The sequence below is a fragment of the Miscanthus floridulus genome, chromosome 7, assembly GCF_019320115.1.
Source record: "Miscanthus floridulus cultivar M001 chromosome 7, ASM1932011v1, whole genome shotgun sequence".
Taxonomy (NCBI): Eukaryota; Viridiplantae; Streptophyta; class Magnoliopsida; order Poales; family Poaceae; genus Miscanthus; species Miscanthus floridulus.
Genome location: NC_089586.1, coordinates 35,528,901 through 35,544,093, shown reverse-complemented (window position 1 = coordinate 35,544,093; position 15,193 = coordinate 35,528,901). Strand labels below are relative to the sequence as shown.

Genomic DNA, 15,193 nt, shown 5'->3' with positions numbered 1-15,193 from the left:
GCACGGGTAGAGAACTTCGATGAAGGCAAGGTCAATGAAGTACGGGAGCTAGAAGTGAACAGCGCAGAAGAGAAAAGGCTCGATTCTTGTGTACGTACGGCCAAGTACCTTGCTGTTTTGCGCAGGTATTACAACAAGAACGTTAAAGAGCATTTCTTCGTGGTCGGGGACCTGGTCCTGAAGTGGAAGACGAACCAGGCTAGCGTCCATAAACTCGCAACCCCATGGGAGGAACCCTTCATGATCAAGGAAGTCACACGACCAACGTCTTATAGGTTAGCTCACCTGGACGGTATGGACGTACCAAACTCGTGGCACATCGACAAGCTTAGACGTTTCTATGCTTAACTACTGAGATATGTACTCCTCTTGTACTTTCGATTTACTTCAATAAAGCAATTATGATTCCTCCGACCACTCTAATGTGTCACTTTGAATTTTATGGTTATTCTAACTTAGCCAGTAAAAGCCGACCACCACTCCTTCTACGGTTTTCGGAGCAGGCCCTGTCTCCGGTTCCTCCCAACATGTGCATGGGATCCGCTCTCTACGTTACGGGTGATCGGCAGGTCCCCCTTGGTTTGACTTGTCCGCGTCTACGTGTGCATAGGTCACTGTACCTCACACTCCGACCACATGGCAAGCTACGGCCGCACAAACTTTTCAGGATGATGTGTCGAGCAAAATGGTACAACTAAACAGAACGTTAACATGTTCTCACTTAGTTACACCAACATAAAGTTTCAAGCTTAAATAAGTTTTATACCAAGCAAACAAGCTTATAATGATATACAGTTACGTTATTACAAGCTTGCCTGAAGAGGCTCAAGTTTACAATAACACAACTATGTCCTCCTTCTACAGCTCTAAGCCTATTACATTGGCTGGTCAAGGCGCGTGGCACTTACTGCTCGCCGATTCTGACATCTACTCGAGTCTAGGGGACTCTTATGCAAGTCGAGCTGAAGGGGATGGCCCCGCCGATGCCTGGCTGGTCGAGACCATAGGCTTCGTTGGTTGGTTTGCAACTAATGGCATTTCCAGGTGCTGTCCCACCTCCACACAGGTTAATGTCGCCAATTATCTTTGATGACAAGTCCAGCTGGGCCGTCCGAAGCTCCTCCGCCTTGTCTGGGTCTACCTCCTTCGGGTACCTAGCCTCCAGGAGCTTGAGATCGATTAGGGGGTAGTGAGCACGTACCATGCTTAGTACATGGGCACCCATGTACTCACTCGCCTCCTTCACGAACTCTTGGAACCATCCCCATGCTTGTCTGCATCTCTCCACCAGTCCGAGCTGGGGCGTCCTTGGCTCTTCCTCTATGAGCGCCGGGTCGATAAGGTCGAGGACGGGGACAATGCCAGTTGCCACTTCTTGGCACCTGTTCTTCCACGTGTCTCGCTCCTCGGTGGCCTCGAGGCATCATGCTTTCCAGCCATCACGCTCTTTGATCATGGCCTCCAGATGCCTCTTGGCATTGACTTTTAAAACTGAACACCGTATGAGACATCAAAATGTTATGGCACGACAAGACAGGGCGGGCAACAGAATGAGAAAGGTGGTCTAGAATACTTACTTTTCAGTTCCTCCTTCATTTTGGTGGTGTGGTCCTGGAGTTGAGACTGGCTGTGTGCCAGTTTCTCGTTGTCCTCCTTTAGACGACCACATTCAGCGGTCACGCGGCTATTCCCCTCTTGGAGGCGGGTTACTTCAGTTTCTAAGCCTGCATTATAGCTGTCACTACCAACAACACAGCAATACGTGTTACACACCTGCTGTGATAAAGCGACAACTTACTTGTTCTTTCCCACTCTTTGTTATTAAGCTGGCCGACCAGGTTTTGGTTCTGTGCTTCTAGCTCTGCCCTCTTCTAGTCGGCGGCTTCAAGTTGGTGGCGCAAGTGTTCCACCTCAGCCACTAGTTCTTTATTAGTCACCGTGATTCCCTCAATCTGGTCGAAACACCTCTTTCGGTACTTCGCGGTCTTCATCAAGTCCTGCACATAAATAAGCTAAGTTAGACAGATTGACTACATAACAGGGTCAAGTGGTCAAGCCAAACATACTTGGACTTCTGTCACCAGACGCTTTGCCACCCGTTTGACTCTTAGGGTCTCTTCGACCTCTGGGATTTCTTCGTGCATAACCCATTCATCGTTCCGCCAGCGCGACACATATACATGTTGTCGCATATCTTGGGGATGGCCCAGGACCTCTTCTACTTCGTCCTCTTCAGCCTCCTGTTCGGGGGGCGGCGTTGGTCCCGAGTCTGCAGTCTCCGTGACCACCATGGCTTTTCCACGAGCCGTTGCATCTGCAAGAGTGCTCTGTGCCACTTCCGGCTGCTGCTCCTTGGCTTGATCCGGCTCCCTTGGCGCCAAGGTATCCACCTCAACAGGGTTTGTGCTCAGAGCACTTGTACTCTGCTCGGCTGTCTTCTCGACCAGCCGCTCAGGGACTAATGTCTGGTTGTCCACCTGCTGAGGTCCCGATGGAGTTCCTTCTATAGGCTCCTCCATGGCTGGCTGCTGGGCAGTTTTTCCTGCCATTGCTGGCGGAGTTGTGCCGCACTCGGCTAGCTGGTCGGGGTTCTCGGTGGACGCCGACCTAATTTATCAGAGAAAAATTCAGAAGATAATAGTATTCAATACAAATTACAAGCTTACATCAAAGTTATAGATACTTACAGCTTCGAAGCGCGGAATGATGTGGCGAAGGAGCGTCTCCTCGACCGCCCCTGCTCCGCGTGCTCGGCAGATTCCACCGGAACTCTTTCCACCACCAGTACAGGCGTCGGGGTTTGATGCTCGGCATTTCCTTCGCTTGTCCTCTGTGTTGCAGTGGTCGGTGATGCGATCACTGCTGGCACAGAGGAGCCGCCCTGCTCCGTTGACCCCATTTGTCTCCTCCTCTTTCGAGGGACGAGCCGGAAGATGTCTGCATCCTCCGCTTCGTCGTCCGAAAGGGGGAAGATGGCTTGGCGTCATTTGCTGGCAGCCGGACGCTTGCCAGCGGCTCTGGTCGATGCATCCTCCACAGCCTCGAGTGCCGCCCAGTGGACGTCGTCGGTCCTGGCGCTGGTCTGGGCAGCTGGGCCAGCAACTTGTGGCCAATCCACACCGGGGGGTGGAGACATGAACACTGCTGCCCGGTCATGACCATTACTCTGAGACACATAATGGAGACAACAGTCAATTTCTTGTTACAACATGATTCTATAGTTAAAAGGAAGCATCATTTACCTTTGGGGGAGGTCGGGCCAGCTTGAAGGCGTGCTCGATGTCGTTCAACCTGACGTAATTGGGATCGGCCAGGTTGAATAGCTCCCTAATCCTGGCCTTGACTTCTATCTTGTCAAGCGCCTCTTTCCTGGTCCTTGTTGGATCTGCGCTTCCCTGGTACTCGAAGCCAGGATGTACCCTCTTCTGGCAGGGTTGGATCCTTCGGCTGACGAAGTTCCCGACCACGCTTAGACCATCCAGTTTTCTCCACTGGATCATCCCGAGCAGTTCTGCGATCTACTCCAAGTTCTCGGGCTTCTCCGACCAGCTATTCTTCCTCTCCGGAATCAACCCCACGTCGCAGAGGGTGATTGTGTTTGGCTCTTCACGGATGTAGAACCACTTCTTGTACCATTCGTCCAGCGAGGTGTTCCAGGGGCAGTGCAGGTACTAGGTCTTCATGCCATCACGAAGATTGAGGTAGACGCCTCCGGCTATCTTCGAGCCGCCGCTCCCTTTCTTTCGCAGACAGAATAGGTGGCGAAAGAGGTCGAAATGGGGCTAGAAGCCACCATAAGCCTCGCAGAGATGGATGAAGGTGGAAACAAGAAGAATCGAGTTGGGATGCAGATTGCAAATCCCAATCTCGTAGTACAAGCAGAGACCGTGAAGGAAAGGGTGCACTAGAACCCCAAAACCCCGTTTGAAGAAATCCTCGAACACCACAATCTCACCTGGTTGTGGATCGGGGAAGCTTTCTCCTTCCGGCGCACGCCATCCCGCGAGTGCCTTGTTGTGGAGCACTCCCATGGCGACGAGGTCTTCGATGGTCTGCTCATTGCTCCACGACTTCCACCACTCCTTCACCATGACTTTGCCTTTCTTCTGGGCATCTCTCTTCGCCATTAGTCTGTCCTTACTAGGGGGGTGGATGCGGTGGTGAGGGGATTGGCGATGATTTTCGGAGGAATAGGGTTTGGCAAGAGGAAGATGAAGGTTGCGGCGGCGAATGACAATGGGGAACGGTATGAGTAACTTACCAGATCTACATTATAAATAACGAAGAGCTCTGTCGTTTCGTCCGCCCGAGATTATTGGGAGACATGCGCACGCGCCGCAGACGGTTTGTTCACACAACCTCGAGATCTACGCCAATAAACGCCCCTTTGTTACCAGTGTACACGCCTCTTCGTTGATAGTGGAAGAGGGCCCACACTGACGCACCTCCATACAGGTGCCAAGCGACTGTTTGCCAGAAAAGAGTAAGAAGACAGAATGATGTACTATACCCATCTGCTTTTTTGACCAGGCGTGTCAGACTGGACTTGGCAGAGAAAGGAGATAAATAAATACACCAAATAAATACATCAATGGCGTTCGTATTTTCTATGCTTGTTTTGTGCTCAAGGATGGATCAGACTCCTACAATGCTCGGGGACCGCCCAGACCACTGCCGTGCTCGGGGACTGCCCAGACCACTCCCGTGCTCGGGGACTGCCTAGACCACTGACGTGCTCGGGGACTGCTCCGACCACTACCGTGCTCGGGGATTGCTCCGACCACTTACGTGCTCGGGGACTGCTACGACCACTACAATGCTCGGGGACTGCTCCGACAACTGATGTGCTCGGGGACTGTCCCGACCACTGCTCGGAGAATGGTTCTCCTCGGCTACATGTGATTTGTACTCACATACAGTTGAGAGACATTTATTTAGACCTTGCTACAAGGTTCATACATCGCCTTCCAGCAAGCTCGGGGACTATGTCGGTACGATGCACCTGCCGGTGCATCTCATTTTTGTTTGTATGACAATTGAGTTCTCAACTTAATTGGGAATTCTTTTTAGACCCTGGCACCACGTGCCTACGTCACCTACTACCAGGCTCAGGGACTAAGTGGGCACACTTCACCTTGCGGTGAATGTGTTGGTTTTTTTCGACCCCTACACCTCTGACGATTCAAGGACGCTATGCTTCAAGACCACTTACATTTCTTTCCAGAAATACAAGTGGGCACACTTCTCAGGACGGAAATCTTTTTCTTTTTTCTTAAGAGCACCATACATTCTTTGGACAACTTACTTCTCCGACGATGACGGTGGTCAGAAATGTCAAGAACTCAAGCCTTACTTGTCGGAGAAGGTTAAAATGGCGTGTCTCAGCATAATACATGGTGCTCGGGGACTAGCTGTGGGGGTATTAACCCCTATACCCTTACGGCTAAGCTTGGGCCGACCCAGATCGATAGGTCCGGTCCACCCGAAAGACGACGTGTGGCCCAGCCAACCTGATCGGAGTCCCGCACAAGGAGTCAAGGCGGATTTGACGATCAAGCAGGATCCTGGTCGGTTAGAATAGGAATCCTTATCCGGCCACATATGGCAATTGTAACTGACTAGGATTGGTTTCCAGATCTGTAACCCTGCCCCCCGGACTATATAAGGCAGGTAGGGGATCCCTCTAAAAAACATCTCTCATTGACATACAGCAATACAAATCAGACGCAGGACGTAGGTATTATGCCTTCTTGGCGGCCGAACCTGGATAAAACCTCGTGTCTGTCTTGCGTCACCGTCTTGTTTGTGGCTTGCGCATCTGTCTGCCGACAATCTACTACCTTGGGCATACCTCTAGGTAGACTACCGACTATATTTCATCGACAAACTGCAATGCCATCATCTCCAAGGTAATGCAGCTCCTCCCGAGCCCTTGCAACCATCTCACTAAATGAAGGCCTATCATTGAATAGCATAGGCACGTTTTGCATGTCAACAAACTCAACATATCCATAGCGATCGCTTTCAACGGTGCCTCCATGATATATGGTCACTAGGTTATCCATCTAGTTCAAACACGTAACGAAACATATGTCCTTTAGTCCAAATTAAACAATAGACAGTACCTAACAAGTACTTTCTAACTACAAACTAAGTAAATAAGCTAATAACTACGTATATATATACAGTGTATTCACTAAATAGCTAGATCATATTTAGTTAACTAAATATGTAACTACATATCTAAGTAGCTATCTAACTATATCTATGTACATATGTATCTATGTTTCTATCTATCTACATATATATATCTCACTAGATCACTAACTAAATCAATTACCTGAGTCATCACATTAACTAGTAAATAATAAATGCCAACTAAGTAGGTACATTGCATATTCAAAATTTTTACCTTTACAACGACTGATCCGCGGACGTTGACGGTGTCGCAGCGGACAACGGGAGTGGGCTAGGTCGACGATCCTGGCCGGCGGTGGCACGGCCGGGCGCTTGCAGGTGCCGGGTCCGGCGGTGGCATGGCCGACGATGGTGGTGGCGCGCGGCTGACGATGGTGGCTCCACGCGGTGAGTCCGGCTCGACAGGCGCGGGAGGCACGGCGGCCGCGGCTGAGGCCGGCGGTGGAGGGCGGCAAGGCGGGGCGAGGCCAAGGCCGAGGAGAGGGCATGGCGCGGGCGCAAGAACCGGCGAGGGGACCGGGGCACGGGCGCAGGGGCGCTGGGCGTGGTGGCTGGCGGCGGCGGCGGCGCCAGCCGCGGGCAATGGCGCGGCGTGGGGGGGCGGCACGGCCGTGGGGGCACGGCGCTCCTGCATGGCCTCGGGGCGCGGGCCATCTGCAGTGGTGCTCGCGGGCTCGGGGCGCGGGCTCGGCGAGGCACGTACGGGCGGAGGCGGCTAGTGGAGGCGCGTGCGCGGGCGGTGGCGGCGGCAGCGGAGCTCGGCTTTGCTCTGCTAGGGTGAGAGAGGGAGAGGAAGAGAGGGGCGGGGCCCATACGTAATAAAGGCTCGGCGCCAAGATCTACGGCGCCAGGGTGACTGGCGCCGAGCTTCCTACCATGTCACCTTCCACGTCCGTTTCGAGCCTAGGAGCTCGGCGCCAGGGACGCTGGCGCCGAGACGTGTTAGTTCGGCGCCAGCATCGATGGCGTCGAGCTAAGGATTTAGATTCTGAAATCTTTCCTTTAGGGGTCTATTTGTGAAAAACTTTAAAAAAAGGCTAAAAAGTAAAAAATTCGGTGCATGTGCCCGTCGACCGCACGCAACTGTGCTTGTCGATCCCCCCGAACTACAGCTACAGCCACGCGCGCGCAAATCTTCAGTCGTTGGGCCCATCGCATACGCGGCCCCGCCCGGCGACAAGGGTCGGCTTTGAAAAAAAAGTAGTTTTTGTAATAAATTAAGGGACTTGCTATATCTCAGTCGACTGAAATATAGAGCTTTTTTCAGTCGACGAGCACAACCCTTGGATCTGCATCCAAGGGTTCAAATGGTCTCTGTTGTTTTTCTTCTTTTGCCAAGGCTAACGGGTCCACGAATGAACCCACAAACCCAACACATGTGGCTACCGGGCCTGCCAAACCTTAACGGGCGCATGATCTGATACCCGTTAACTGAAGTTGGTGCTTGTTTGACCCAAAATGACCCTATCGGTCCAATAAACAGACATAGAAGCACACCAGACAATTACAACTCTCATTGCACCCTCCAGGAAGAAAAAAACATGGCCGATTGAATCACACACCACTTTGCAAGAAAATCAGGCATGGGAACTCCCCTCTGTTGTGTACAAATTCCATAATTGTATTAGTGTTCAATGCCTTGTAGGCCTTATAGACTGTAGCACTACCATTGTGTATGTGCTCAAATCAGATTGTACTATTACTGCCTTAGCTAAGACTGCACAAAAATGCACCAAAAACCAAAAACTACTTGATCTGCTAAGGGAGACACATTTGCCTAATGTTAGATCAGCTACATGGAGACACCAGTTTAGCTGGTCAGTTCCCCTACTACTTGCTCCAAGTGCTGAATGACTTCTAGGCCTTATAGATCACAATTGCACAACCTGATCAAGTGGCCAACCTAAGAAGAATTCAAATCGTGCAAGAACTGAACAGAGCGAACACAGTAAATTACAGACCTCTTCTTTCTCTGATGATAGTGAACAATATAAGCTGCATGCATGTGAAGCATGTTGTAAGTAGATTTAATGCCTGATCTATATCTAAACAAAAAACAAACTAATCAGTGTTGGCACAAACACAAAAAATCACAAATCTAACTGCGAAAATTGCGCATTCCAACAAATGCAATTTCTAGTATTGAAAAATGCAATTATAAATAAAGACATTAGTATTTCATTATGATTTGTTGGATACACACACTCAAGTCTACGGAGAAGAAATTATGAACTGCATAACAACAAAGGCATAATAATTTCTACTGAGTAAAGAATGAACTAACTTGCAGTAGACTAGGCAAGTAGACTACTGCATAACTAACTTGCAGTAGACTAGGCAAGTTACAAGAACCAAAGGCTAGTCATCTGGTACATATAAGGAGAAAACGCTTCCATCTAATTGCCCTGCAAGCCCAAAAATCTTTCGCCAAAACACGAGCTAGGACAATATTTGTTGCTGGTGCCTTTTATTTTTCTTATTTTCTTTATTCAGATAAAAACTAACTTAGATCTTCAAATTTGAGAGCTATGACAATGTTGATGGGATCACACCAATCATCACCTGGTTTTCTTCAATATCCTAGAAATCACAAACACCAACAAAATCGCAACTTTGATATTGAAAATGATATGTCACCATCCAAGTTGTTGGAAGGAGAAGTCCCTAAACGCAAAAGGCAAGTTTGAATAAAAGCACTATATGCTAAAACCTACAGGCCACAACCACAAATAAACATGATACTCGAAGTTCAACTTACATCCTGAGTGATGAACAAGCGCCAATCTCATTAGTGATATATCCGGATAGCCTATTTGAATTCAGATTGCTGAAGATAAATGCAAAGGACACCAATTAATAGAGGTCAGAAAACTAAAAATCCAAAGTAGTGAGCACATGGCCCAACACAAGCGCAGATCAAGAACAAATATTAGCTAAATTTACTCCTACAGTTCAGCTAGTCTTTGAATATAACCATTGAAGGGACAAGTACTGTCATAAAAAATTGCGTTGGCACAAATCACAAGAAACAAGCACTGTGCAACAAGAACTCATACAGACAGAAGGTTTATCTATAGTTGTTAGCTGCTTCTAGGGCGGAAAGAGAGAGAGATAGAGAATGGTTGAGAGGGTGGGTGGGGAATAAGAGAACCAGACAGTGATCTAGGTCCAGGCAATGGCAAAATTCACAAACAACAGAAATACAAGGACAAAAATGTGGTCTATATTGGCACAAATCACAATTAACAAATTATAATTTTTTCTATAGAAGGACAGAGACAAATGGGTTTTTATTCTTGGTATCGAAAATTGCGCATTGCACCTATACAAATTGCAAATAAGGAAATTTGCAAGTTTAGTACAAAATGTGTGCAATAACCATCAGAAATAACAGAAACACACTTCTCTATTTGGTCAGTAATCAGTTCACTCAAATCCTAACATGTTCAGACAACAGGCAGTGGCTAAAAGCATGAAAACCGTAGCAATGGCAAATACATGTTCAGACTAGATTGAGCAAACATACACTCTCATCTAATCTACAGGTGCTGAAACCCATCAATACCTACGACCAGTATGAGGCAGATACTGGTAAACTCGGTACCAGAAGCAGTGTCATACGCGCTAACATTTTTTTCGAATGCTGCACCAGTCTGTAATGTTCTTACCGAGCATGGTAGAATGATTGCGCCTAGCAAAACAATGCAAATATAGTATCATTCATGCCATCCATAGGCAAGTTTAATTTGGAGCCACAACTAACACTATGTTGTCCTATGCCATCTAGCAATGCTCCTTCAAATCTGTTGGATCCCCTACTTCACCTACATCTAATATTCTATTAGCATAAAAAGCCTATTCACAAATTAGTTTGCAAGGCTACAACAACGTTTTGACAATGAACAGGTATGTAATGAAATACGGGTCCATTGACTGTGCCATTCAGCCTAACCTTAGGCCCTTACTCACCCTCCGTGAACAAACTTGTGGCAATCAATAGAGAAACTACTATGTTGTAAATTGTGTATGCTAACAACTAAAATTGTGGTGCCCGACTTGTGCAATTTACATTATTACAGATAGCAATTAATTAATTTAGTATTTTATTTGTATTTTTTATGAAGAGGAGAGATTAGCAGGAACAGAGCACTTCAACTACTAGGAAAAGAACAACAAATAGATGGAATGAATGTGAGATTAAAAATCAAGCGCAAACAATCACATGTATTAGATGATCTAAACTAATTGTTGCCTGAAGAAACTGAGCACTTCAACAATCACTTTAGAACTACTATGTTCTAAAGTGTCGGTCGGCAGCCGCAAACTAGCCCTTTGGAACACAGTAACACAAACCCAATTCTATGTGATTTGGTCAGAGTGTTGTATCCATCGGGTAGTTCTAAATTTATAGAATAGCTTAATTTGGAGCACACAGGAGATTCACCGGAGTGCCCATCAAAGGTCACCCTCTCCCCCCACTACTGCATCTGCTATAGAATATGTTATTCATTTCTGCATTCTTAACAAAGATTGAATAACAAAGATACAAGCACCTGCTGGCACACTACAACAACCATTCTTGCATGATCCTGTCTATATCAACATGTGTGAGTTGCCACAAGCACATCCTGCTATTGGAGATGCAATAGCAGGATCTGTACTAATGAGAGGTTTGTGTATGAACAAATCACAAATGACAGATTCCAACTAGTTTTAACACAAAATACAACAATTTTTTTTCTATGCAATCACAATAAAAAATCAAAAGAGAAAAATTTTTCCTATACAAGGACAGATTACAAATTCTTTCTATGCAAACACAATCACAAATCACAAAGAAACAATTATTTTCTATAGAAGGATAGATTACAAAATTTTTCTATGCTAACACAATCACAAAACACAATAAACAATTTTTTTCCTATACAAGGACATATTACAAATTTTATCCATGGAAGCACAATCACAAATCACAAGAAACAATAGTTTGTTGTCATAGCTAAGGTAATCATTAGATTGAATGATCAGAAGACTAAAGAAGTCTAGAAGATGAAACATGTTGCTGACATGGTTAAATTGAGGACCAAAACTTGGCTATTTAACAAGTGCGCCATTATTCGGCACTTGCCAGACTCTAATGATTAATAAAGCATGATCAACATTCCTAGTTCTGACATCGATAGGCCCCTAAACTTCACAGTTCACAACTGGCAAACTGGAATGGTTCCTACGCCCCAAAACAATTATGCCCACTAGACCAGAGTTGCGACCGGTTCCATGCATCTCAATCTGGTCAAACCCTCCTCAAAATTCAAAAACCGCGAGAGGGAAATCGCGAGTTTATGAATAATTATTTCAAGTGGCATGGTGCCTGGATATTAAGTGATAGCACAACAGGTTTGCCTCATCTTAGTACAATTAACATACATGGGTGTTGCTACATGCTTGGTGAGAGGAGCTTCAGTATTATGTGATGATAATATAGAACTTATATGATTCTAGTAAATATTACTTTTTGTTGGCCCACAACCCAATTTGATTATTGAAAAAAAATCTACAATGTAAATGCCAATTATACTCATGAGGTAAATCAAAATTCCACATATTGCATATTATGACACCTACAGTTGCAGCTTTAAATACTTGCAATCTACACTATTCCTAATTGCAACTAATGAACTTAGTGTTTTATTTGTTTGTTTTCCATGAACATGAGAGTTTAACGGGAACAGAGAACTATGGAGAACAACAACAAACAGATGGAAGGAATGTGACATTCAAAATTCATACCTCATTTATCAAAAATAAGATTTGCTTGCCATTACCAAGATGAATCTTCTATATTGAAGTTCCTTAGCCACACACGAATGTGAATGATAAGTACAGCCTGTAGGCGTGCAAAATAAGCAGTATCCATTACTTTCAAGTTAACTAACAATATACATGAATTGTCCTGCCGCAAGAGAAGAGAAAAGACTTGTGAGGATCATAGCAGATGTCCTTACCAACATAGAAATCTACAGACACTTTGGATTCTTAGTACTGAATTAGCAACCATCCAAAGCAATAATAATCATAAGCTTCTTGGTTGTTTGTTCTAAAGAATTGACAGAAGACTTGCCATCATTTGACAAGAACAACTTCTAGTATGCATGCTTGTAGAACCTAGGCATGATCACTTAGTCAACAATAGTAGTCGCAGAAACAAGTACAGAGTAACAAAAAGACATGATCTCTAACGACACTAAAACAATTAACAAATCTGAACCGTGTTGGCACAAAGACAATTAACAAGTTCCAATTTTTTCTATAGTCACACAAGGATAAAAATCCTAACTGTGTTGGCACAAAGACAATTCAAGTGGTGGCAAGGCATGGTGTGTCAGGAGCTGCATCATTAGTATTTGAATTGGAAGTCACAAAATGTTAACTGCGGAGTGGAGTTGCTTAGTTAGCACAAGATGACGATGTTCTTACTGACAGACACAATCACAGAACAACTAGAGTTTCAAATATTAAGACATGCACGTTTCCACTTCTTCAGGTCTGAACGATGTACGTACTGAAAGAAAACTGAATGTGAACGAGTATTAATTGAAATGGAAAGTGAGCTACCTGAGTAAGCTGGGTGAGGAAATTGGGCGTCTCCAGCGTGTCGAGGCCGATCTGGCCGAAGGTGAGGGCAATGAGCACGGCAGCCAGGAAGTTAGTGATGGAGAAGTCCAGGGACCTGTGTTGCGGTAGCCGGCCCCGTCGCTCCAGCACTGCCAGGACAACCGGCCAGGTGCCCAAGAGCACAATCATCACTGCCATCAGCCTGATGCACTGCTAATATCCTTCACCAGGTACATCTTGCCATCTCTTCTTGTCTTACAGACAGGACGGGACAGAGACGATGTTGAAGATTGCAGGACCACAGGACCAATCAACAAACCTAATGCAAGAAAAACTTTTTCAGTCATGCTTACTGATCTCAATTCACAAACTAAATGCAAGAGATGCATGTAGCAGTGTAGGCCATCGCATCCGTGAATCCAGAAGTTAGAGGAAGTAGGTCTATACTCTAGTGAATTCGTCCTAAAGAATTCAATCAGCTCAACTGTCAAGAACAAAACAAGAACACGTATAACAATAAGCTTATCTCTTTTCAAATTAAAAAGTCACTACATATTGATAATTGATTGCGCAGCATGTTGTTTCCAGATCTAAGATCCTACGAACGCTGCTAGTAGAAGAACAAAATATGTCAAGTTGAATTTCCTATATAATCTGTAAAATGCACCACTCAATTGCCTGTCGTTTTGTTAAAGAAACGCTGAAACTGCTTGGGAAGACAAAAGGAGATAAACAGAGAAACCCTAGAACTCTGAATCCAAAATATATACATATATGACTTGCTACTCAAAAGGCATATGAATGCACAGTTACAAGCCTGCAACTCAAAAAGTGTTCATGATACAACAGTTTATTGTAAGTGCAATAACACATAATATTTTTTCAGACATGATGTTCAGTTCTGTAAAAACCAATCTGATGTCCTATAGTTGACAATGCGCCACTAGTAGGGATGAAAACGGATCGGATACGGACGGATATCACCGATATTACATTTGTTTTTATATTTCTGTCCGGATTTGGATTCGAATACGGATAGTGTCAACTATGTCGGATAGGATACGATTGGATATTGACATCATAAATATGCAATTTGAGTATTCGGATACGGATACAAAATCAGATGTTGGATATCCGGACTCGGATACGGATAGATCTTAACCCCTCTAAACGAATTCGGTTTCGAATACGGTCGAAAAATATCCGTACCGTTTTCATCCCTAGCCACTAGTACAACACATACTTAAGAATAATTTCTCAAGAAATGACTATGGCAGAGCCTACACAATTGATAATACTACGATCCTTCTTTGAGGTCTTCGTTATTGTTGCACATACAATATTTTTTTCTAAAACAAATCAGATATCTAGGAAACAAATTTTACTGGAAATTAAAAAAAAACTTATGGTATCCCAGACTTCCAGTGTTTAGTAAACAAATTCACTATTGCACCATGACACAAGGCAATAGACATGTCATGTGCTAAAGAAAGCATTCTACTACTCAGGTTGGGTTGCGAAGCCTATAAACTAATGTAGCTGGGATTTTATTTGACAATCTCCAAGTAAGAGATCCTATACTGGAAAGAAACATAACAGTGCAACCATTAATAACGCTATGGTTTCATCATACGAGGCAATCAAAAAATGAAACATGCATGTATAAAGAGTTTCATCCTACAGCTTTCAAAACCTAGCATGTCACAGAGAGGGCTATCTTCTTTGCTACTGCCATAAGCCCTGTATATATCACACAAAAATGGTTAGGCAACACGTATAAACATGATAACATATGCAGTAACTATGATAATGTGGCCCAAGCAGTAAGTTATGAGGCTCACTACACATGCAACCATCTGACAAAGGGGTAGTATTTCTAGCAGATCACTAGATCAGGATAAATAAGTGCATTTGGCAGCATACACAAGCCTATATCAATCTAATAAAGGGAAGACGCTGACTGAGAGCAAGATTTCAGACAACTAGAACTATTAAACTTCTTGTTTAAAAGAAAGAAAGAAAGAAAGAAAGAAAGAGCATAAACCAAATTTACTATGCAATAAATCACCATCTACACAGAAAACACAATGGAAAGCCACTTGAAAAGTTTGTCCAGTGACTACTAGTACTGGATACTGAAATGGAAAGAGAGTTGCCTGCCATCAATTGGCAAACAACTCAAGATGATACTTGTAGCTCCTCGGCAATGACTCTACAAGTGAAATCACCAAAAACCAATTTTAAAATGTATGTATTATTAAAACAATCTACAAAGTACATGTAGTCCATACTGTAGAATGCTCCAATCTGGTGCCCTCCCATTAATCAGAAACAATACTATTCGATTATATGCAAATAATATCCTAACTTTCATAAAGAA

General features: G+C 44.8%; 1 protein-coding gene across 1 annotated transcript; it reads right to left on the bottom strand.

Moving 5' to 3' along the window:
- Positions 1-6,469: 6,469 nt before the first annotated feature.
- Positions 6,470-6,832, bottom strand: LOC136465337 (uncharacterized). The gene has a single exon (XM_066464109.1). It carries the CDS (start codon positions 6,830-6,832, stop codon positions 6,470-6,472), a length of 363 nt encoding a protein of 120 aa, XP_066320206.1.
- Between the last annotated feature and the right edge of the window lie 8,361 nt (positions 6,833-15,193).